Raw genomic sequence first — 24,836 nt, forward strand, 5'->3', positions numbered from 1 at the left:
ATAAATTAAATAAAATAGCCCTATTTATAAAAACTATAAAAATGTATAAAATTAGAACAAAAATTCTTTATTTTTCTCTCATCTGTTATGAATTAAAATTAATCCTATTGACATAAACTAAGATATTTATGATTTTATTAATATATAGCAGAGGTGGTCAACATGAGGCTCTTTGGAGGATTACTTGTGGCTCTCGATAAATGTACCCCCGTTCCCTTCTCATTCCAGAATTATCAAGAGAAGTAAAATAAATGTTTAATTTTTAATATTTTAATTCAATACACATATTTTGTACTTTTCAATAAGTATAATTTTAGTAAACAAATTTTTTTAATACATTTTTTGCATAATACGCGAAACATTTCAAATTATGAAAAATGGCTCGGACTATCAAGGAGCTGGCCACCCCTGATATACAACATTACTTTTCCAATAAACTATTTGAAAATATCAGTGTTATATATTATGTAACTTGTATAAAATATGTTGTGTATTATTTCGCTTGTTTGACAATTCATTAACTAAATGCTTTTTAGTATTTATTATAGATATTTTAAAATATAGTCATACTTTTTAATTGTAAGCAATTGGGATAATAAATTATTATGTGATCATTGGTCATGATTTTACTCTAAGCATATATCGCGTATTAATTAAAAACCGCTTATTCAGTGAACGACTAATGATCTACACAAATGTATCAGTCCAGAATTTTCTTTAACACGAGTTTCATCACAAATCAGAGCAATTACAATACTATATATATATATATATATATATATGTATATATATATGTATGTATATAGTATTGTAATTGCTCTTCATTGTCAAATTGTTGTAAAAGTCTGTTAGTGTAACAATATATACTACTTTGATTATAATAAACAATCAATTTTTAGTAAAAATTTATTTATTTAAATTAAATGCTTAATTTTAAGCAGTAAAATAACATATATGTAATATAATTTTTAGTTTTCAGCAGGTAATTTATGATCTGTAAAAAATATCTAAAACTTTTTCGGAGATAAATTATAGGAAATTGAATTCTCTACAAAAAATGTCATAAAAAATTTTCCCATAAAGTTGATGGTTGCGTCAGAAAATGAGAAAAATTTCAAAATTTTAAATCAATCCAACTTTAATGTTAAATATCTTTTGAAAAAATGAATATATCAAAAAAGTGTGAGAGACTTTTTTTGTAGAGCGTTAAATTTTCTATAAAAATCTGTTTTGGTCATTTTGAAATATTATCTCTAACTAAAGTTAAAAAATTTCAAAATCCAAGAGAACACCGTTCCCGTCTTATTTAAACAGGAAATTAAAATTTACGATTTTTTTACCATTTCCAACAAAATTTTCGATATAAATAAGAAAAAAAACAAATTTGTCGATTTTTTTGAAACAGTCTAATATATATTGTTAAATTATTTTATATTTATTTATAATTATTTTATATATATATATATATATTTAATAAAATTTATATATTTTAAATTTTGGTTTATATTTAGTTCTTTTATTTCATCTATAAATATCAAATATAAATGCACAAAATGTATTATATATAATACGATGTAAATTTATAAATAATAATTTTATAATAATATAATTATACTACTACTCAAAAATTTTTAAATATACAGAAGTGTTCTACAATTATTGCGTTGAGATGGTCACACAAAATTGTTACTTACTAAAATAACAATATATGTAAATTTGGGGATAATTTATGCGAGCCCGCTTGTTCAGGTCGCAAACGAAACTCGACCTGGGTGGTAATGCCATTCTGCAGCCGACTGTATGTGATCAAACAGTTACAACCGCATCATTCTATACAAGAAATAAATAAACTTTACGTACGAATGTTATGCCAAAATATTCTCAAAAAAAAAAATAAATAAATTTTTACAATAAACTTAGGCGAAGAACACATTTGAGCTCTAAATTCATCGTAGTATTGATACTTAGCTTTTGAAATAAAAAATCGCATGGGATTAAATCAGGTGATCAGACGATTTTGAAGTGCTGTTTAAATAAATTTCTTTCATTATATCTATTTTTTAACATCCCTAGTGTACTCTACTGTAACAGCTTTTATAACAATGTGACTATAATACTTAAGTTGTCCAATTAATTCTAGATACTTAGTATGTTTAGTTAAATTTTCTCATTTAGAGTGGGGTTTTTATTAGATATCCTTACCGATTCATTAAAAATCTAGTAAATATGTACAACGTAAAATATGGAAGTACTGTAAACCTTCTAAATTCTCGACATGCGCTTTCAAGGTTTATGAATGAATCGACAAAGAATTTATACATATAGTTGTATAGACGGTGCATGTCGCATTATTATTATTCATACTTCCTACTCATTAGAGTCGGTTTCAATTTCAGTCTTTGATTTTTGGTTTGATGCATATTTTACAAAAGAAATCTTGTAACATTACGCTTTCAAATAAGTTTAATTTCATTAGACCAAATAATTTAATTAAACATCCAATGACCAATATTAACACGTCAGATTTTTTACTTACCTTTAGAGATGGGAATACCGGTTCCACAAAAATCGACCGCTCCAAGCGACCGTTCCACGAAAATACCGCGACAAAATAACGTTATTTTGTGGAGCGTTATTTTTATAACTCTATCGTCTCCGAGTTCGACAGCATGTCGCGATGCGTTGTCGCGAGTCGCGTTGTTCCGTTCCTTGGTATCTCAGCGATACCGAATGACTTGTTTCATAAATTTTTATATAAAATATATTAAACCAAAGATCTAATCTAAAACTGTGTTTAGATAAGGGCATGTACAGATTTTGAAAAAATCGCCTTCGAGACTTAATTAATGAATGGCCTCTAAGAGTGTGATTTATTTGTATAATATAAACAACACTTGGAAAGATTTTGGGCTTAGGAACTTTTAAGACGTAATTTTTAGTTGACTTGACTTCGATCGTCTCACCAGAAGTGTACAATAAAACGAAAGAAACAATGAGCAATGTAAATACAGTTTAAATTGTAATCAAAACTTGTAAATTCATAAGTAATGTTTAGTTTTTATTATGTATTTTATTACTTTTAATTAAATTCTAAATAAATTTATTTATTGAGTCATTGAGTTCTTTTATATTGGTAAATAAAATAATTTAATTTACAAAAAATGTTCATTTTTTCATACCATGAACCATGATGAATCTATAATTCAATATGTTTTGTTTGAATTTATTACTTTACGAAGGTATTTTTATACCGCGAAGTATGAAACGGAATGGTTCGGAACGCGAATCGCGATACTGTAACGATAACGAACTAAAACTGTCGCGATTTGACTATCTATGCTCGTTCGCGACAGCGATTTAGGCAGTCGCCTCGTTCCTCAGTAACTAGTTATTTCGTCCCTAGGAGCGCGACTAAATCGTTCCACAAAAATACCGCTCCAAAATCGCGGTATTAAAATACAGACACATCTCTACTTACCTATTGCATTTAATATTTTAATTTTTGTAGTATGTTTTTAAAAGGGGGAGATGAAAAATATATTTTTTTTTAATTTAAACTTTTATTATTGAGAAATCCGTTCACAACATATCGAGTGTAGACATTCCACGTATTTTACATTGGTGTAGTAGTAGTAGTAGTAGCTTTACATTTGTCTTCAACAAGCATAAATGAAAGAACAACATTGTAAATTACATATTTTATTTCGCTTTAGGGACACCTTGATGTAAAGCGTTAAAATTATAATTATAAAATTGATTAAATTTGAATGTAGCCCTCCACATGGACAAGATAAAACAAATGTGATAGTGATATACTCCTTAAGATATAGTAAAAAAAATCCACCGGAGCAAAATTAGCTACATTAAAAAAAAACTTAATTAAACTGTTAAAAAATGGCATTAATTAATGTAGACTTTATTACGTAACCTAATAATACCATTACAAACAAAATTTATCTACAACAGCACAGTAGTACTTGTGGCGACGTTTTTCTCTAATACAGTAGTACGTGGAACGAATGAAAATTTTGTGTTTTAACCCTCCAACTCCAAAGCCATACCGATTTTATGTCCCCCACTGTTGAAATTCTGACCATCCACCAAAAGAGACAGTGTCAGTACAACGCCTGAAACACAAGAGCCACGTCAAGTATTGGACGCAACATCAAAAATTAAAACATACCTTCACGAAGCCTCTGTTGATAGCCAAGCCCCACCAAACATTTGTTGTCGACTTTGGCGCGCAGGGACGCATCTTGGTCGATTATGTAGGATGTACCAAGCCCGAACTGCGTCTCTTGGTTGTCGGATTTCCACGCTATTTGTACTGCCGACTCCAATTTCGGACTGATCTTCTGGTAGAATGACCCCTTGAAAATTTGACCGTCACTACTGCTCCCATCCCCGTCATTGGCATCGTCATTTTCGTTTTCGTTTTCGCCACCATCGTCGGTCCCGTCAGAATCGGATGGCATAGGACATTCGCTAAGTTAGAAATCATATCGAATAAGGACGGGGGGGAAGACTTACTACACAGCGCCCAAATACGAGTTCTGCTATACTCTGTTACTGTTTTAGGATTAAGTGGATTTGAAGGTAGGGTAACAATCAATCTTACCGTGTGCGTCGCCCGGAATACTTACACAGATGTGTGGATAGTGAAGTCTGATGTTTGGAAGCCGAGGGCAAAGTTATTCTTGGTCAGTTTGACATCGTTGACGTCGAAGGCGGCCTGGTAACCGGCCAACCAACCTTGATGACCAACAACTGCGGCTGCGTTGATCAACGGCTTATCCTTGTCGACATCGAAATCAGCGTTCAACGCTACTTTTTCTTGATTGTAAGCCAACTTTATTTGCCCTTTAACGGCACTAAAAAACAAAGAATGGTTGTATATACCATGTATATACTTGACGTGATTTTAACTTACCCAGTTGGCGGTTGGAAAGTGACGTTTCCGGCGGTCTTGAGACCATTAAGGAAGTAATCTTGGGCACTGACTTCTGTGAAGAGATTGTTGTCAGTGGTCCAACGTTCGGTAAAGGTAACGTTGGGATCCTTGACCTTATATTTGGTTTCCAAAGAGCCAAAGACCTTGCCACTGTCTTGATTTGAGTTTCCACCGGTGCTGAGTTCGACGCCTCCAGCCGTTTTCGTCTTGCAGTCCAACTTCAAGAGACCGAAATGGTAGCCCTTGTTAAAGACGTCGTTGGCCTTCTTGCCCAAGTCGGCATATAATGGAGGAGCCATCTAAACGGAATTATACATTCATTTATTTATGTGTGAATAATTGTAATGTACATAATACAAAATTTACAATATCATTGGTCTAATCCGGTGATTTGGTCACACAATTGAGATAACGTAGCTGGAGTGCCACGCAAATGGGATAAAATCGATAATTCCTTTTTAACAAGTCACACGCACAAACTTAACGATTTTCTAGAAATGTAAAGGGTCCATATGAATCCATAAAACATTTAGACGTATTAATAAACATTACAATTCCTTCTTAAGTCAGTAACATTGTTTTTGGCTTTGTTTATACTGGCAAATGATCAATTATTTATTTCGCTTTAAAATGTTTTTGGATATCTCTATTGAAGTTTGTTGATTTTTATTGCGTCTTTAGAATGAGATAAAAGTAAATTTTAAGAAAAATACGTACGAACAATGAATAGTGTGTTCACAACAACAACAACGTCTTATCAGTTTTTATAACGTTGTAATGTTGATTTAATTTTCACAATTGGACAATTAATTATCCTACTCCGCAAAGCAAATCTAAAACAATCAATTGAATTCATCCTAGTTCGAGTTATCGCGCATTCCCTTCGCAAAAATTGACATATCATATTAATGTAAATTAACAAATTGGCGAGAGCCGGTTGTAAGTTACGCAACGTCGACACCTGACCGAAAAATCCAAAATAGCTCACGACAAATCCGACAAAAAGTTGGAACTTGGAAGGCAGGTGTTTTGGGAGTGAAATATCACGTGACCCTCCCCAACGGAATTTCCAATTCGGAGACGTCTATTTTCAACCCTGCGCGCCGTACGTTGATCCGAACTTGACATTGGCCAACGCACAATCGCATCTATTTTCGTACCACAATCACAATAAAAGAAACTATCGGTGAGGGCGAATCTCAACTACGGATGGAATCGCGCCCCCCATGTCGGTAAATTTAAATGTCGCGCCGACTTGTCGTGTCGGTGCCAAGTCACACGCGAAAATGGCGACACCGTTCCAGAATTTAACACGAAATTTGTTGGATTTAAAATGAAAGTTTTGCCAACTATGCGCGAAATTCCATCCAGCTAGGCAAATCGTCCGAGTTAGATGGTATAAAGGCAGCTACGGCCGGTTACGTAATTACAATTTTACAGAAAAATTAATTTTTATAATCTTACATAACAGACACTAAACCGGCTCACGTCATTCTACAATAGCCCCTTTTATAAACAAAACTGCCACCCCCCGGCTGGGAATTAGGTTAAAATTCAGCACAGGAGGGCGAAGCCCACTTAAAAAAAAACCGGCCTCGCCGCCTCCAAAAATCCAATTAGATTTCAACAGATGAAGTGTTTAAAGAAATAAATTGCTCACCTTGTCTCAGAGGTTTGTTCGTGAATTGCTGGCTACAGAATTGACAAACAAAAAATGTGTGGCCGGCCTCGTTCAGTGTCCACAGGCACCCGAAAAGCAGGGGGATCTCTCGCACGAATCGCGCACAACGCAAAGCCAGAGCGAGACAGAGCGATCGAATTGCGGCGAGGGGGGTATGTATCGCTCGCTGCCAACCGGATCGCACGCGACAAATTCCCCCGATAAAAGTCGCACTGTCGCAATTCTTTCGATCAAATGCTCGGGACGCGAGTACTACATTTTACGTCGAGGGCTAACTACACACACACAAATTGACTACAAAAACAGTTTGATGTTTGTTTTTTAAATTTTATTTGTATTGGAAAATTGTTGATGGTCGGTTTAGACGCATCTCCGCCCAACTCCAGTGATCCGTTATCCAGTGATCAACCAGCAATAACTCCTTGTTTTTCTGACTTGTTAACTCTTCAATTTTCGTCTACACATATAAATTCCTCAAACTCACGTGAACTGTTTATTTATTTCCCGTCGATGAAAATACGCTACAACATTTCTCTAAGCACAACTTTAATTTCAAATTAAAAAATGAATCTCCGACAAAGAATTACAAAAATATATTTTATTTATTCTGATATATTTACATAAATTAAAGCAAACTTTTAAGTAAAACCTCGCGTTGCCGTTGTGAATGTTTTTATTTTCTAACATTTCAATTCTAACATGTGTTTGCATATATCCATTTATTTTGTATAATATTATATTTATTTTTCATTTATTTCCGTGTTTATTAATTTGTGTTAGTTCGATTCTTCATTGATTTATAGACAATTTTTATTGTGTTTAATTAGTGTGATTTCTTAGATAAAAATTTATTTTAAATTTAAAAGAATGCTGATTTTTGCTGTTTTATGTAATAAATAATAATAAAAAAAAATTGAAAACCTAACCTAACTTATTACCTAAACTAACCTATTTTTTCGAAAAGTTCATCAGAAATAGAAAATTTTCAAAAAAAATTGTCAATAACGTTTTTATTTTTTATGAAATGAAAATCAGTATTGTTCAAGTTTAAAATTAATTTTTCTCTAAGAAATTTTAATTTTTTTCATTTGACAAATTCTTCGTCACGCCTAAAAATAGAATGATTAAAAAAATATATGAAATGAATATTTGAATTTTTATTATGTAAAACAATTTAATAAAAATTATGTTACATATATTTTTTTTTTTTGAAAATATGCTACTTTTGATGAACTTTTTAAAACAAATAAGCATATAGTATAAAAAAATGTTCATAAAAATGTTTAGTAAAAAACGCAAAAATCGATATTTTTTCAAATTCAAAATTGATTTTCCTCTAAGTAATAATTATTTTTTACTTGATCAAAACATACTTATTAATATTTTGAAAAAAAAATTGTCGATAACTCAATTTTTCGATTTTTTATGGTTGAAAATAGGTGGAGCCGTGATTCTAAACAATTACATATAATTGAAAAGATGAGATTAGGGATGAGATATACACTCATGGGATATAGATAATAAAGTAATAAAATATCAGATGCGACAACGTTGTGAGAGTTCTTGATAGTAATGCGCCTGTGGAAACTACAAACAGTTCAGGCTGCTATAAGGGAATTTTACCAAAGCTTATTAATCCAGTATTCATTTTTTAATAATTTCCAAATCATAAATCAAATAAATCGATTATTAAAATAAGAAAATTTGAAAAATGGCAAGGGTAGTATGTCTCAGATATTATAGTTATATAAGTTTCATATATATATAACGGCGACATCCTGTTTAAAGATGCACAACCTAGGTTGTTGTTGTTATAGAAAAAGAAAATAAATAATATACTACTATAAAGAACTTGCAAACCAAATTTACTCGATCCGATTGGCTCAAATGGTGACAGAGCATAGAAGGCGTAACAATCAGAAGGGCGTGACATTGTTCTCTCTCTATGTCACATTCTATAGATACCATACTCTATCTCTTTTATTTACTCAGAACCGTAGAGGTGTTACGCATATAGTATTTGCTCTATAGATGTTTCATCTAAACCAAATGCATAAATCATTCTAAACGTTTCGTCTGAACCCACCCTAACATGACTTGCTATTTCCCCGGTAGAGCGCAGACTATCCCCTAAAAGAAGCTGTAAAAGACCTACGACCGAAGTATATATCTAACAAGGCGGCAACCCCCAACAGACTTTCCACCTACAACTTGATAAAACATTTCAAAATAATTTCACCTGCTCGCATTCGGACGTTCCTAAATATCACTTTAAATCGATAGTAAAACTTACGACGGGTTCGACTGACACTGGTGGGGGGACATCTTTTTTTCCGAACCATCCCGCCTTCTTGCACACGAGGGCTTTTTCCTCGTTGGACATGTTTGAAGTCGGTAGGATGGCCGCTTCATTGGTGCGCTGAGAATTTGCCATTATACCATGCCAAAAGAGAGAAATTTAGTACGCCACATTGTAGACAACTGGAATTTGAAAATTAATTTGAGTTTTGACCTTTCAGTTGTTTCGGCGTCTGTGTTTACATGCCAACGTTCCTGCTTCATTTTTTTCTCGTGAAATAAAATGCGAGGCCATGGAAATTTGGGGCGCAATTTTCGAATTTCGCGCCTGGGACTTTTGGTTGCAAGTGTTTGGCGGCACTGGAACGCTTGTACGGTCACGTGATCTGTCAGAATTTGAGTATGTTTTGAATCCGTCGCGTTTTTATAGGAAAAGTTTCACTTTTGTTTTGTACCATGTCGTATTCTGATAAAGGTACGAACATTTACGCACCCCATACAATTATTAAAACCACTGTTGACTGAACGGTGATGGAAATTGCATTGTTAAACTGTGATTTACGGTGGCTTCTTTGGTGTGGCTGGTTAAATTTTTGAATATTGTCCAACACAAACTAAGCGATTTTAAATCTGTAACCCCCCACGAAATTGTGCCCAGTATCTAAACTACCCTAATGCACAAATAACGACGTTAATGACGAATTATACTTTAGGATATTTCAAAAATGTTAGACAAAATTGTGGCATATTTTCAGGTGAAGATGCGGAGACCGCACTCGTCGAGAGTCTCGCAATGGAAGGTGCAATCACGGATGCTAATCTCGCAGGGCTCACCACCAACGACTTGCATGCTTTGTCACAATTGTCCCAAGAATTGACTCTAACTGCTGATGATATGGAGACCGAGGGTAAGTTGACTACATAATATGGATAAAATTGATTCAGTAACACTTTACAAAAATTAAAAAATACAAATTTTAGATTGAATGTAATTTTGACGCGCATTTGACAAACTAAGTTATTCTCATTTGACATTTGGAATTGGAGAAAGGTGGCACGAAAACAAAAATGATTGGACACATTTATTCTAATTGTTAGAAATTGTTTGTATCAAATGCGTCTATGTTATTTTAATATTTTGTGATATTGTTTGAATAAATATTCAGTAATTATCAATAAATATGATTTTATTCCATAAAAGTATGAATCAGTGTTACGAAAAGAAGAGGAATATTTGAAAAGCATGATTTATTGTTCTTTATAATATGTAAATATTTCTTAAATTTTTTTTCTGATGTATAATTTAAAATATTGGTTCCATCAGTATATAATAGTGTGGTAAAATAGTATTTTACACTACAAGGGAAGAAAGTTTGAGATTCCTGCCCTGCGCGCCATATTACCCGAGGCGTAGCCTATTTTCTGTCGTGGAACCGGGGAGCAAAATACGTATTTTCGACCGAGGTAGTAAGAAAAATATATTGGACTATGAATTTTTCAATATTTTACTATCATTTTATTGATTTTAATTTTAGATATTTTTTGTCTTATTTTAATGTATAAAAATTCCGTTTGTTATCTTCAAAAAGAAAATAAAATTCAATTAAACTTTAATCATCCAATTAGAATCCCTCGTTTCCGAGTCGGAGGTGGTGGTGGATGCTCAAGAAGAAATTGAACATGAAGAAGAAGTGGTCGTACAAACCGAACTCGGGGCAGAGGAAATCGAAATCGAGACGGAAACAGCCGAAGACGGTACCGTGGCAGTTACCACTCCCTCTGGTACCATGACGCTCAGCACCATGGTTGAGGAGTCGAACAAGAGGTCCGGCAGTGCCGTACCGCCCCTCAGGCCACTGACGATTGCCCCAAAGCCTCAGAAGATTCCCGTGACCGCCGTTAAACCACTTGCCGGGCAACAATTGTTATTGCTTCAAGGTAAAATAGACGTTTTGATAAGTTTTAAGAGTTTATAATTGGATGTGTTTTAGGAACTGGTACTGGACAAGCAATAAAGTTAGTTTCACCGCAAGGACAGGAGTTAAACTTGGCTAACTTGGCTCTGAGCAGACCTTTAACAATTAAACCTGCAATTAAAACCATAACTTCACAAGGAAACATATCCTTGGTTCAACCAAAGCCTGTTGTTATGAAAAAAATTTTAACTCAAGGACAAAAAATACAAAAACCCTTACAAACAATTCAAAACAAACAAGTATGTTCTATATTGAAATAATTAGAGTAGACTACAAGTGTGAGTTTTTAGGGACAACAATATATGGTGGTTCAAAAATCTGGAGAACCAGGACAACAGATGAAATTAATTCAAGGGACTAGTATTCAAACAATACCAAGTCCTACAAAAACAATTACCCTGCAACAAGCTCAAGAAATGGGTTTGTTGTCTCCCAAAATGTTACCACAAACTACAACCACTACCACCCAAAAACACACAGTGTTAATCAATAAAAATCCACAGAAAACTATTAAAATTATGCCGCAAACAACACAAATGATTACAGGTAAATGCTAAATAAATGATTTTACATAATGACAAGTAATTTTGTATTTAGGTAATAAAACGATATCTTTGAAATCGCCTACGAAAATATTACCAGCGACAAGTTTAACTACAAACAAAGCCCAACAAAGAATAATCTTCAAATCGACCACTGGAGGACAAACTGTCTTACCACCAGGGCAAATCATACAACTAACTGGAAATCAAAGCATCAACAGTGGTCAATTGCATCAAATCAATATTCCAGGCAAAGGAGTAAGCATTTTCTTCCGTCGTAAAATGTTTAGCTATAAGTATTTTGGGGAATTTTTAGATGCAGTACATTAAATTCGTTACGAGTACGGCAGATGCAAATACGACGTTGAATACTGTCAAAACTACAACCCAAAGTGTAACACCTAATCACATGGTGTTGTCAGAGATAAAAGTACTTTAATCAGTTATTTAAAAATGCATTACACTAACTTATTGCTTTTTCTTTTTCAGCCGGTTCTAGCACCGAAAACAGTGAAAACAGTACCGCAAAAACTAAGCATGACAGCGAGCCAACAACCGGTGATGATCACGTATCCAATCCCTCAAGGTACCGCAACCAAAGTCGCGATTCCGCAGAGACATTCCGGACCCGTGCAGACGGCGTCCACGCCCGCACCAAAGCCTACGCCCGTGTTAATCGATGGCACAACCCCCGCCCAGACGGACGGTAATCTGGAATCGAATGGCATCAGGCCGAGAAAACCATGCAATTGTACGAAGTCGCAGTGCCTAAAATTGTACTGCGACTGTTTTGCAAACGGGGAGTTTTGTTACATGTGCAACTGTATGAATTGCTACAACAATTTGGACAACGAGGATCACAGACAAAGGGCGATCAAAGCCTGTTTGGAGAGGAACCCACATGCCTTCAGGCCAAAAATTGGCAAGGCAAAAGATACCGCAGGAGAAATGGCCGTCAGGAAGCACACGAAAGGTTGTAACTGCAAGAGATCTGGGTGCTTGAAGAATTATTGCGAATGTTACGAGGCGAAGATCGCCTGCAGTAATAATTGCAAGTGCGTGGGATGCAGGAACATTGAAGACACGATGGAGAAGAAGAACATTAGAATTTCTAGTATTATGGACAATATGAGCACCTCACCTCCATTAGGTAAAAGTATTCCTAATAGAGAACTTGGACAATTTAGGCCAAGAAGAAGTTCAAATAGCGGGTAAGATTAATAATAACACAGCTGTCTGTCTTAATTTTACATTAATTTTTCCGCAGTAAACAACCAACTAATTACATAACGGATGATGTAATAGAAGCGACGTGTCAGTGCTTACTAACGATATCGGACAGTGCAGAAAACAACATGCAAGATGAAGAAGTGACAAAGGCGCAGATAATCGAAGAATTTGGACGGTGTTTAACCGAAATCATAGAATGTTCGAGCAGTCGAAACCTGAATTAACTGTTGATTTTAAAGTGTGTTGTACATTGTGTCGCATGGCGTTTTTATTAAAGCGTATCCGCTTTTTGATTTGTTGTTTTTATGGTGTGTATTTGATTATACAGAGAATATATTATAATATATTTAAATTATGGATGGTGTTTTAATATGATCATGTTATAAAAGTTATTAAGGTATTAGTTTTGTTGTCTGATATAAAAATTATTTATTACAAATTATGTTTATAAATTTAAAGAGTACGTGATTTTCAAATCAGTCTTTATCATTTTAGAGCCTCAATATTTTTTTCAAACTATTTTTTCATTAAATAAAAGAACAGTCAATTTTAGTAAATGATGACAAGATTTGAAATATTTCTGAAAAATCTTTAAATGGACTATTTTCATCTTTTTGAAGAAAATTTCATTTGTAACTGCCCAAACATAACATGTACATGATGGTATGTACCATCAATTTAGTTGTATAAACTCATATTTTTGCGGACAAATATATTTCATGAGATGAAGTCAATGAAACATCAAAATTTTTTAACAATACAAATGGTGATACCTCCTTATTTTAATCACAAAATTGCAAATTGTTATACAATAATTCAGTAAAAATTAATAAATTATACGTTTCATTTCGGTTTATTGTTATCATAAATGGATTAGTACCCACCAGGAAAGATTTCGAGGAGATATCTTACATCTTTTAAAATTATTATTGTTATGGTAAACAATTTACTTGAATTTGAATATTAGCCATTTTCATATGCATTCTTTACTAGTTATATGTAACCTAATTTATATGGAATGTAGCATAAATTATTTCCTTTACTTATCATCAATAGTTAATATACCGATTAGAAAGCCTTTGATCCTACTGAATGTTGAGGGAGACATCAAGTATGACGGAGACAGTAAAAGATTCCCTAGGAAGCAAATTTGCAGACTTTCTGACTCTGTCGTCCATGTTTCTCGCAAACTTCAATTGGATCAAACGGTTTTCGATATTTCTCGACGTCTATAGAAAATTATATATTACTATTATTATTATTATTATTATTATTATTATTATTATTATTATTACTATTATCACTTGCATTTAAAATACATGGAAGACCCATGTGGATGTAACCACAGCTCACCTAATGTAATCTAAAGCTAAAGCTACATCCAATTGCAAATAACTCGAAAAAAATGACGTGCTTATATTTTAAATTAATTTTTCCATCTTGATTGTAATTGAAATTGATGATTCTTAATGGACTGAAATTGGCAAATATATACATATTTGTATATAGAATATACAATAAAAGCTTGTAGTACAAGTTAATGTAGACTAACATAAAATTATTAATATCTGAAATTAACCTAATGGAGTTATTATTAGTTGTAACTGTTTAATGAACAAATTATGAATGTAGCAAAAATCGTGAAGCCATTCTTATAATCTCATGAGCAGTTCCATTGATAGATATTATTTTAATATTGTGATAGATAATATTTTATTGTGTCTCTAATAAAAATGAACGCATGTAACTGTAGCCTTAATAGTAACATCATTATTGAACCACATTTGTATTTATTTCATGAATTTCTTGTTCGTATTTAATTATTTAATTAAAACTGTCGAATACATTTACATTACACTACACCAAAGTGTGTTCTATAGACTACCATCTGTTAAATTATTATTTAAAATGTTTGTGCGCAAAAATCAACAAAGTGTATGACCTGCTTTAAAACAGTGTGTTGTGGCTTTTTGACATTCAAATGACACGTCACAGAGTTCTTTGACACACACATCAAATAAAAATTTCAACGTCCCGTCAGGTTGTTTTTATGTTTGCCGAATATTTCAGTCCATTGAAGAGTAGTCAAAGAGGTAAATATTTTTGAAATTTCACCGTATCAAAGCAGTATTGATTTGAATTTCGCGGCGTAGCTTGTCGCTAGTGTCGCTTCCTAGAGCACTGTTCATTTTAACGCGCGCATGCCTATGTTGCCTCTTTTGGATTAGTTTCCATCTTGTACACATGTGAGTGAATATTTTTTCCTGATTTTTAACAAAACTCCGTAAAATTTAATTAGAATTATTGTGTTAATCGTCATAATTGTGCCAGATTTTCAAGCGATTTGATTATTGTGTAATTTAATAATTTACAATTATAGTTTCCGAGTGTTTTTGGTCGAGTTTGACAGGGCATGAGTGTGCCGTAGGTTCGCGCCATGTTGTATTAGATTTCGGACGATTTTCGTCTTGTTCTCGTACAATACGCACGCTAATTTTCCAGTAGAAGCGTCCGTGAAAACGTCCGAAATTCAAATCGACGATTAACACAACTAACCGGCCGGACACGCCGTACATTCAATGCGAGTAACTCAAGTTCTCAAACACATGTTCAGTGCCGCGTGGACACACCAATTTCCGTCTCTCTAATTCCATATTCTTTTCCAGCTTGCAAGGTTCAACAGTTAAATAATCCCAGCGACCATGGCCGATATCGAGGACACCCATTTTGAAACCGGAGACTCCGGCGCGTCCGCAACATACCCAATGCAATGTTCCGCCCTACGTAAGAACGGCTTCGTCATGCTCAAAGCCAGGCCCTGCAAGATCGTAGAAATGTCCACGTCGAAGACCGGCAAGCACGGACACGCCAAAGTTCACTTTGTAGGAATTGACATTTTCACAGGTAAACAACCCTAACCAACAACTGAAAACCCATAACCTAACAGTGTGGGCCGTTTCTAGGTAAGAAATACGAAGATATCTGCCCATCCACACATAACATGGACGTGCCGCACGTAAAACGCGAGGACTTCCAGCTGACCGACATCTCCGACGACGGTTACCTCTGTTTAATGTCCGATAATGGTGATTTGCGTGAAGATCTCAAGATCCCTGAGGGCGATGTAGGTGCCCAGCTCCGTACCGAGTATGATGCTGGAAAGGACATATTGTGTACCGTACTGAAGTCCTGTGGTGAAGAGGTCAGTTTTTTTTCCTATTTTTATCCTCAAAACTCTTGTTCTTCATTCTGTTGTCCTTTAAAAACATACAGTTTCCTTAACCTGCTTAAAAGTGTTTAGAAAGTCAGGTTTCATATAATTCCAATGTGTATTTTATCACATTCTTGTTTTCATTTCATAGCTCAATGTATACTAAATTTATCTCTTTTTGAAACTAAGATGTATCGTGAAAGTTGTATTTAAGAAAGTTTGGCTTCTAACTTGATAAATGTAACAATAAGATGTATCTAAATGTTAAAATTTTAAATTAAATTTTGTTTGGTCTACTTATTTGACTAAATAAATTAGAATTTGATCATACATTTATAGAAAATTAAAGGGGACACTTAACTTAGTTGTGACTGTTTCTTAAAATATATGTGTATTTTAAAAAATATTGTCCAACTTTTTTTCATGGAAAATAATGTATTATTGTACAATTTTCATTAAACAAGTTGAATTTAATTTCTTTAAAGCTCTTCTAAATACAATCTTTAGTTACAACTGTTTTATAGTCTGTTAAATATTGCAGTTCTCTCTATAATAAAATGATGATAAAAATTCATATATTCTTTAATAAGTTTTTGGTATTTTGAGTATTAAATAACGTTTTATACAATGCAAATTTAGGGAAATATTATTTTTATGCAAAAAATGTACTATTTATTTATTCAGAGAACATCCTGTAGTAAGTTTTTTCATAATTAGTATCTAAACTATTATCAGTTACTGTTGCAACAAAACAAAATTTATCAGTAAAAGGTCATCAATATGTTTAATTGACAAAAGCAGAATACAAATACGAAAACGTGTTTGCACAGAAACTACATTTCGGTGTCGCTTTGTTTTTTGGCGACGCTGATCGAATTCTGTGCAATATTAACATGTGAGGCTAATTAACCAAGAAGTGCATATCATCATTTCAAGGTCAGTCTCCTCACAACAAGTTTATAAGATACCCAAATATACACATTTAAAAGTGTACTTAAAATACATTCACATTCATTTCTTATTTTATTTGGAACATTGTTGTACTCTGTCTTCATTATTTTATTTTTTAGGTGGTGATTGCCGTAAAAACAAACACTGCCCTCGATAAATAATGGCCAACAAATCAAGCGGAAGCCGAACGAGAGTTTTTTTTCCCAGGAATGTCCACGGCTATCCGCTACCAGCTATTCATTATTAACGTATTGGACCAGTTATAAAAAAAGCTTAAACGTTAATCCAAAAAAAAACAAAAACGGATGGGCTATAGCATCTCTTTAAAGTGGTGTTTACTTTTTACATCTTGTAATTATATTGGCAAAATTCATTGCATAAGCAACAACACATTATACAGTTCAATAAACATTAATTTAATTTTAACCCTATGTAAATTTCTTTTTATCATTTTTTTTACCATTATTAGGACCGTCTATTTCTGTACGTTGTTGTCACGTTTTATTTGACAGTTGGTTTTTTTATTATTTAGATCATATAGTACTCATTTTTATATAATCGGAAGGAATAGGCGATCCTGACACTGATTGTTGACATTACTCAATAAAACATATAGCATTTTTTTAAAGACTTGTTTGATATTGTTACGTAATTTAAGTTTTTTAAAATTTCGATTTATCTTGGCTATACGCGTGATTTACGCAATAATTTTAAAAGTGGAATTGGTTAAAAATATAAAAATATGGATATTAACAGGCTTTCATTACCTTCTTAAATCAATAAAAGTTTGTCATAGTTAATTAATAGTTTTATTAGATCAAATGAAATGGCACAATTTGGGAATAAAGTAAAATAAACCTCAACAAGTAACAATTTACAGTTGCTCACTTCTATAAATATAAAATAAAAAAAATCGTGTTTAATCACATTCAGCTATAACTTAAATTCAACAGATTAAGGCTGATGTCCATTGAAGTCGTTACTATCAGATCTCTGGAGACTCTTGTGTGTCTTATTGACATGCCTGATCAAAAACGCATCTTTCACAAACGTCTTGCTGCAATAAACGCACTCGTAAATCCTGCTTACGCTGTGCGTTCGTACGTGCTGTATGTACTGTCCCTTGTTGCTAAAAGTCAAATGGCATTCGGCGCATGTTAAAGTTGCGCCTTTCATGTGTGACCAGTGATGTGCCTGAAATTGAGACTGTTATAAAATTGAATTTATCAAAGGCAAACACGAATTACTTGTAAGTAGCTTTTTACGGCGAATGTTTTCTTGCAGACCTCACATTCATATGGACGTTCGCCAGTGTGAACCCTTTTATGTGTGTTCAGGCTAGACTTTTGTGTGAACCTCTTCTTGCATACAGCACATTCAAATGGTCTTTCACCTGTGTGAGTTCTCATGTGGACCTACAAGTCAACCTATTCAAGTATTGGGAGTTTTTGGCGGGCGTTTTACCTCTAGGTATGGTTTTCTGCAAAAACTGGCATCACATCTTTGACACTGGTATGGTTTATCATCTGAGTGCTGTTTCATGTGGACGTAGTAGCTAGAGGGGGATGATAGGACTTTGCCGCAAATTTTACAGTCTTGGGATGATGATTTTTTTCGCTTTGGTGGTAGCTACAAATCAATGCTCACTTAGAATTATATTTTGTGCACTTGGTAAAATAATATACATTTGTTGAGAGTTCAACTTTTGTGTTCTTGTCTCCGGTATTCATGTTTTTTCCGACTCCTTCGTAACATCCATAGAAAGCTACAGGTTCTATCTTTATTTCGTGGTCGAAAACACTGTGAGTATATGTTTCAAATACCTCAACCATTATTAGAATTCTTCCAGGCGGCTCGGTACTCGAAACACAAACAATGCCACTGTTAATTGTTGTATTCTTTTTAAGGGTTGAAGAAATCTTAATATTTTTAAATTGGTTTATTTATAGTGTGAATTTTTAATAATTCTTGTTTTGACCATTCTAACCTATATTTAACCTAGGCCTTGTTGCCAAATTGAGCTGAGATGAAACATTTGGACAAGATGATATTTAAATGCATGGAGCAAAAATAAAAAAAAATCGTGGTAGTTTATAGAAATTAAAAGTTTGTAGCCTTAAATGGCAAATTAAATAGTTTAATTAAAAAAATTCAGTTGTTTAATAAATCAAATTTAATCGCAGTTCTCTGTTTTTATAGATTGGAGGTCTCTGATTAGGAAATGAATGAAATTAATTGAAAAACTCTTTTATATATTTTGAAAATTGGCATCGAAAAGGATGGAAGAGTTTCCTACCCCACACGTTAAACTATTAAAAATTGCTCTCGTATTAATAAGAGAAACCTGTAGTACATTTTTTAATAGATCAACATAGTTTCGTTTCAATTAATATATCCTATATTTGAGTTCGCTGATCTAAGTGATCAGAGTAAACTGTGCAGTAAATTAAATGTTTTAATTATTCAAAATCATCTAAAGAAAATTACAAATTTTACACATTTGTAGGATCTTCAGTGAATAGTTTATCCACCTTGATTTAATAATTTTAACTTTTAAACTACCTTTATATTATTTTGTTGCCCATGAAATTAAGGAAAAATAAAACACATTTGTATATTTGTACCAGGATATTTTTACAGTAAGTTATGTTTTAAAATAAATTTTAATGGAATTTTCAAGTCAAGAATATTAGGCTTAAATGACGCAAACTTATTTTTGATTTTCATCTCCAAATTTGAGTAATACTTTTCCAATATTTTTTCTTTCTGCCAATACTTTTGTAGCCTGGACAATTTCATTAAATCTCCAGATTGAATCCACAACAGGTTTGATTTTTCCCTTCTTCAGCAATTCAAATATATGATTCAAAGTCTCTCTAATCTTTCCTAAATTATTTTCCATCAGCGTGCCTAAATGAAGTCCAGCTACAACTCTGTTGTACATAACTAATGATTCGGGAGAAATATTTTTAGTGGTCCACCATAATTTCAACAACGTCATCATTGACAATTTATTTTCGTTTTGTATTATATTATTAGCTCCCAAAATCACAAGCCTGCCTAAGGGTTTCAGTAAAGTTTGATAAAACTCCAAAATTGGACCGGAATTTGTGGCCAAAATTAAATCAAACTGATGCTTCTTTATTTCTTCCTTAAAATTCTCGTGTGTAATAAATACATCAACTCCATTAGCTTTGGCGTTTGCATCTTTGAAATCTGAACCAGTGCCATAGATCTCAACCCCTTCCAATAATTTGGCTAGTTGAGTCGCGGCCACGCCCACTCCGCCTATGTAAATTAAACTGACCAATAAGAAGTAAAGTTAGGGTGTAAGTGTCTATTACCTGCGCATGACATTATTAAAACCCGTTGATTCTTCCTAAGGTTGCCTAATTCGTAAACTGCGAAATACGCAGTGAGATAATTAACGAAAATCGAAGCTGCGGTTTCGGAATTCACGTGGTCAGGTACAGGAAAACAATGTTTCGGATCGACTCTTACAGTTTCACGGTACATTCCGCCTTTGTAGTCGTAACATAAAACTTTTTGACCCACCTAAAGGTTAAAACAATAAAAAAGTAAAAATTGAACAATAAATGTTTATTTATAAATTACCTGAAATTCTGATTTATCAACGCCGATAGCAGTTACGATGCCGGAACATTCCATTCCAAGCACAAATGGTAACTTCCTATCCAACATCAGGCCTTGTCTGGTATATAAATCGGCAAAATTTAAACCCCCATATTCAACTTTTACTTCAATCTTGCCGTCCAACGGCGGTAACTCGAAGTCTCCGACCTATCGTAATATTTAGTTACAACAGTATTAACACACTATAGGCGGGTAGCAAAATAGTCCAAACTAACTTGTTGAATGACAACAAAAAATAAGAGATAATTCTTTCAGTTCCGTATGTAAACCAATAGAGTAAAATCATCTCACCCCGCTTTTAAAGTATGTACTTTCAAAAAGGTAAAAATTACCCGGCCCGCTAACAATTAACAATTCTCGAGACGGGTATTTTTACCCGACCCGCTTATAGTGTGTTAATATGGTTGTAAACCCACCTGTAAAACATCATAACCACCGAATTTGTTCACTATTACCGACTTCGATGTGTTTGTATTCATTTTTTGGATCTGAAAATTAAATAAAATTGAATGAATCAACAGGTTATAAGAGGTCAAATTGTTTGAAAACAAAAAAAAATGTCCGCCTTAAAGCTAACAATGCAAAAGTCGGCAACGCGGTAATGTGATATTGTACCTACTTTCAGATACAACAAAATGTTCCTTAACTGTGGTAATTACTATTTTAATTTTAATTAATAATGTAACATAGTTTTCCTAACAAACTATTTAAATAAATTGATAATATTTTTAATGTACAAATTTGTTTAGAGAGGGCGTAGATGTAATGTGCAGTTGTGTATGTCAGATTTGACAGTTGTTTACAATTAGTTTCTTTTGGGAAATAACTGAATTATTGGTTAACCATAATATTTTTAGATAAGAATAAAACAAGAAACCATGCCTGTACCAAATGCTTCAGATTCTGAAAAAGAAGATCAAGGTTTGTATCGTATAACCTCAACCATTTAAACAATGTTTCAGATACAAGAAGGAGAAACTCATGTTGAAAAGTTTATACACGTTCATATTCATTTATTAATAACATTTATTAACAATTTGTTTGTGACAACCAAAAATGTTTTTATACGTCGACAAAATTATCTTATTTTATCAAAGATAAAAAGATTTCCATGGAATAATTAGTCGCTGTGAAGATGTAGTGAATCCATTTCTGTAATGATTTTAGGTAATCCCAGCGCTCCCGAAGGTGGAGTGGAATCAACTGATCCAAACGTTAATGAACTCATGGTAATTGACCCAGAAACACTTGAGCTGGACTTGAATCATGGCAGAATTGGAAAGATGGAAAATCTGGAACCACTCACTCAAATTGAGAGATTGTTTTTGAGATGGAATTTGATCAAGAAAATCGAAAACGTGAGCACTTTGGTCACATTGAAGGAGTTGGAATTGTATGATAATCAGATAACTAAGATTGAGAATTTGGGAGCTTTGGTGAATCTTGAGTAAGTCCTAAACTTGAATGTATTTAAAAGAGTGTAATTATTATTTTTTATAGAATTCTGGACTTGTCATTTAACAGGATTAAGGAAATAGAAGGACTGGACAACCTAGTTAACTTACAAAAACTATTTTTGTCATCAAATAAGATTGTAAAAATCCAAAATCTGGACAATTTGAAAAACTTAAATTTGCTTGAACTTGGGGACAACAAAATAAGAGAAATCGAAAATTTGGACAGTTTAACCACACTTCAATACCTATACTTGGGTAAGAACAAAATTAACAAGATAAAAAACCTGAATGGACTAAAAAATTTAACCTGTGTGAGTCTGCAAAGTAACAGACTAGTGAAAATTGAAAACTTGAACGAGCTGACTGAACTGAATGAACTTTACTTGTCTGAGAATGGAATTACAGTAATGGAGAACTTGGAAGGGAATATTAAGTTAGAAACATTAGATTTGGCTCAGAATCAACTCAAGAAGATCGAGAATTTGGCACATTTGCAGGATCTCAAAGAACTTTGGGTAAATGTATAATATTTACCCACCTTGACATGCTAATTAATTTTATTTTTTTAGTTAAATGATAACAAAATTGATAATTGGAACAGTGTGCAAACATTGGAGGCAAATAAGAGTTTGAATACTGTATATTTGGAAAGAAATCCTGTGGCAGAGGATGTCATGTATCGTCGGAAATTGAAAATGATAGCGCCTAGTTTGACTCAGATAGATGCAACATTGTGTAATTAAACTCTCCTGATCAACGTACCAAATGTGCATTGCATTTCGTTTTTCAATAATATTAAGACACCAGATCAGATTCAACAGTAATTTTAAGTTTAATTGCTTTGGTTGTTATTAGGGCAGTTAATAATTTATTGTCAGTTTTTAGGCTTATCATAGTTGAATGATAGTGTTATAAAGACTGTGTTAAATAAACCTTTTTTGATATAAACTGTGTTTTTTTTTCAATTTGTAAATTAAATAAACTAAAATAAAAACTTACTCAAGGTAATTCACAATAGCACTCAAATCACACTGACGTTTTCTAAACAATCTGGGCCAGTTTATCTATTGGCCTTGGAAGAGTTCATGACTATCATTAATTATGTAAACACACAGGATCATTAATATAATCTTTATTGTATTATATTTTAATTATACGAGGGGGAAACGTTTATTGGGAAAATAAAATTCAATACACAATAATTGTTTAAAAAACCATTTAACACTGTTTATACAATTACAGGTTTGGAAATGAACCTATAAATAAATTGTAAATCAAGTTACGGTTTTAAAATAAAATATGTACATGAAATTAAATAAACAAAAAACAATAATGAAAAGAGCGTGGAGAACTGTGGTGATCCGTGGTCGTGTAGGTGAGAATAGAAAAAGCGCTGGCACCTGTTTTTGTTCTCCAGCGGGCGAACAATATAAATAGCCAACCTGGACAATTTCTGGGCGTTTTTTGGCCTGCGGTACTGTCGTTTTGTTTGTCGCGGAAGGAACGTGCCGCCTAATGTCTGACCAACAGTTCGTGCTGCGGTGGCACTACCACGAATCGACGCTGATCCACGGTCTGCCCAGATTGCTGGAGGACGACGTGCTGACGGACATCACGCTGTCTGTGGGCAGTCAGCACGTTCGGGCGCACAAAGTGATACTGGCGATGTGCAGCGTTTATTTTCTCCAGTTGTTCCAGGTGAGACCGAATAGCCCGAGTTGGATGGTTTTCTCGTTGGTTTTTCACTCGGTTGTTTTGTGAGATGGAACGCGAGGAAAATCGGGCGGTATAAATAGGCTGGCGCGGTACGGTGGTTATTTTCGGCGTGACATTTGCCGACACGTGTTAGCCGGTTCCTTCTCATTACATTCTTATTCGATACACTCTATAAAACATTTTTATTATTTATTAATTGTAATACTTTGATATTATACAGGAGATGAGGCATACACAACATCCAGTTGTTGTTCTGCATAACGTGACAATGGAAGACATTAGAGCAGTCCTATCTTTCATCTACCGCGGACAATGCGTCGTATCTCAAGAACAATTACCCAGTCTATTGTCAGTGGGTCGACTTTTGAAAATACAAGGCTTATGCGATATGAAAGTAACTTTCCAATTATATCCAAAATTATAGTTTTACACTAATAGTGTTACAATTTTAGGTACCAGAGAGCCAAGCAAAAATCGACCCGGTGACTACACTGGAACCAGACCAGACAGACAAAATCACAACGACCAATCTTATCGAAAGAACCGACTATAGTTGCCGGAAACGGCAACGCTACAGTCCTAAAATCGACGACGGCCCGAAACCGCATCTGAAACAATCAGTGCCCCACTGGGATCATCCGTGTTTAGGTACAATGTGCCGTCTCCAAATTAACACCAATACAATTTCAGTCAATTTCAGTTGTTTCTGAGAAGAACTCGCCTAAACCGGAAGACCTGAGTTGTGGCCCCAAGAAACCGAACCGAGAGACATCCGAGACGTGCAAGTGCTTTCTTTGCGGCAAATATCTTAGCAATCAGTATAACCTGCGGGTACACATGGAGACGCACGAGGAAACATATCATGCCTGCCAGTCATGTCCGCACGTTTCGCGGAGCAGAGACGCGTTACGCAAGCACGTCTCATATAGACATCCCGAAGAGTACCTCACGAGGAAACGAAGAAAAACTGACACTTGAGTGTCTGGCAATTGAAAACAAAAATGGGCTTAATGCTAAAGTCTACTATAGTTGTAAGAGGAATAGAAATAAAGATGTAATTAATATATTTCGATTTAGCTGTTTTATTGAAAAATAATTTATAGTTCAGATTTATTATAATTCAGTTCATATTATTATTTAAAAAAAATGAGATGTGTTGTTAACCGTTG

The 24,836-nt window shown here is 33.8% G+C and overlaps 7 protein-coding genes across 12 annotated transcripts; 4 read left to right on the forward strand and 3 right to left on the reverse strand.

The window, feature by feature from the left end:
- Nucleotides 1-3,683: 3,683 nt before the first annotated feature.
- Nucleotides 3,684-9,093, reverse strand: LOC109609187 (voltage-dependent anion-selective channel). 3 transcript variants are annotated; one of them, XM_049961996.1, is made up of 5 exons: nt 8,926-9,093; nt 4,931-5,250; nt 4,644-4,871; nt 4,184-4,485; nt 3,684-4,127 (listed from the first exon to the last, which is right to left on the reverse strand). In XM_049961996.1, the coding sequence occupies exons 1-5, from the start codon at nt 9,064-9,066 to the stop codon at nt 4,036-4,038; spliced, it is 1,083 nt and encodes a 360-aa protein (XP_049817953.1). In that variant the 5' UTR covers nt 9,067-9,093; the 3' UTR covers nt 3,684-4,035. The 3 variants fall into 3 exon arrangements, with proteins under 3 accessions (XP_049817953.1, XP_019881379.1, XP_049817959.1); XM_020025820.2 differs by having other exon boundaries at nt 4,184-4,392; nt 8,926-9,084; XM_049962002.1 differs by lacking the exon at nt 8,926-9,093 and adding an exon at nt 6,612-6,771.
- Nucleotides 9,094-9,179: 86 nt separating this feature from the next.
- On the forward strand, nt 9,180-13,033 carry LOC109609172 (protein lin-54 homolog). 2 transcript variants are annotated; one of them, XM_020025812.2, is made up of 9 exons: nt 9,180-9,405; nt 9,686-9,838; nt 10,557-10,868; nt 10,922-11,145; nt 11,197-11,452; nt 11,504-11,706; nt 11,765-11,878; nt 11,938-12,659; nt 12,716-13,033. In XM_020025812.2, the coding sequence occupies exons 1-9, from the start codon at nt 9,387-9,389 to the stop codon at nt 12,900-12,902; spliced, it is 2,190 nt and encodes a 729-aa protein (XP_019881371.1). In that variant the 5' UTR covers nt 9,180-9,386; the 3' UTR covers nt 12,903-13,033. The 2 variants fall into 2 exon arrangements, with proteins under 2 accessions (XP_019881371.1, XP_019881362.1); XM_020025803.2 differs by having other exon boundaries at nt 9,180-9,838.
- A 1,749-nt stretch (nt 13,034-14,782) lies between these two features.
- Nucleotides 14,783-17,266, forward strand: LOC109593863 (eukaryotic translation initiation factor 5A). The gene is made up of 4 exons (XM_020008997.2): nt 14,783-14,924; nt 15,345-15,582; nt 15,642-15,880; nt 16,960-17,266. The coding sequence occupies exons 2-4, from the start codon at nt 15,381-15,383 to the stop codon at nt 16,999-17,001; spliced, it is 483 nt and encodes a 160-aa protein (XP_019864556.1). The 5' UTR covers nt 14,783-14,924; nt 15,345-15,380; the 3' UTR covers nt 17,002-17,266.
- On the reverse strand, nt 17,049-18,895 carry LOC109593849 (zinc finger protein 878). 2 transcript variants are annotated; one of them, XM_020008974.2, is made up of 5 exons: nt 18,664-18,895; nt 18,526-18,605; nt 18,305-18,469; nt 18,088-18,255; nt 17,049-18,034 (listed from the first exon to the last, which is right to left on the reverse strand). In XM_020008974.2, exons 2-5 carry the CDS (start codon nt 18,568-18,570, stop codon nt 17,795-17,797), a joined length of 618 nt encoding a protein of 205 aa, XP_019864533.1. In that variant the 5' UTR covers nt 18,571-18,605; nt 18,664-18,895; the 3' UTR covers nt 17,049-17,794. The 2 variants fall into 2 exon arrangements, with proteins under 2 accessions (XP_019864533.1, XP_019864527.1); XM_020008968.2 differs by having other exon boundaries at nt 18,526-18,895.
- A 554-nt stretch (nt 18,896-19,449) lies between these two features.
- LOC109609656 (synaptic vesicle membrane protein VAT-1 homolog) lies at nt 19,450-22,980 on the reverse strand. 2 transcript variants are annotated; one of them, XM_020026375.2, is made up of 5 exons: nt 22,951-22,980; nt 20,911-20,982; nt 20,456-20,641; nt 20,185-20,395; nt 19,450-20,128 (listed from the first exon to the last, which is right to left on the reverse strand). In XM_020026375.2, the coding sequence occupies exons 2-5, from the start codon at nt 20,971-20,973 to the stop codon at nt 19,551-19,553; spliced, it is 1,038 nt and encodes a 345-aa protein (XP_019881934.1). In that variant the 5' UTR covers nt 20,974-20,982; nt 22,951-22,980; the 3' UTR covers nt 19,450-19,550. The 2 variants fall into 2 exon arrangements, with proteins under 2 accessions (XP_019881934.1, XP_019881925.1); XM_020026366.2 differs by lacking the exon at nt 22,951-22,980 and adding an exon at nt 21,114-21,148.
- On the forward strand, nt 21,268-22,899 carry LOC109609676 (protein phosphatase 1 regulatory subunit 7). Its single transcript, XM_020026394.2, has 4 exons — nt 21,268-21,415; nt 21,662-21,941; nt 21,995-22,466; nt 22,521-22,899. The coding sequence occupies exons 1-4, from the start codon at nt 21,373-21,375 to the stop codon at nt 22,692-22,694; spliced, it is 969 nt and encodes a 322-aa protein (XP_019881953.2). The 5' UTR covers nt 21,268-21,372; the 3' UTR covers nt 22,695-22,899.
- Nucleotides 22,981-23,203: 223 nt separating the features above from the next.
- On the forward strand, nt 23,204-24,739 carry LOC109609686 (longitudinals lacking protein, isoforms H/M/V). Its single transcript, XM_020026406.2, has 4 exons — nt 23,204-23,649; nt 23,888-24,061; nt 24,120-24,315; nt 24,368-24,739. Exons 1-4 carry the CDS (start codon nt 23,467-23,469, stop codon nt 24,643-24,645), a joined length of 831 nt encoding a protein of 276 aa, XP_019881965.1. The 5' UTR covers nt 23,204-23,466; the 3' UTR covers nt 24,646-24,739.
- The last annotated feature ends 97 nt before the right edge of the window (nt 24,740-24,836 follow it).

The sequence above is a fragment of the Aethina tumida genome, chromosome 1 (genome assembly GCF_024364675.1).
Source record: "Aethina tumida isolate Nest 87 chromosome 1, icAetTumi1.1, whole genome shotgun sequence".
Lineage (NCBI taxonomy): Eukaryota > Metazoa > Arthropoda > Insecta > Coleoptera > Nitidulidae > Aethina > Aethina tumida.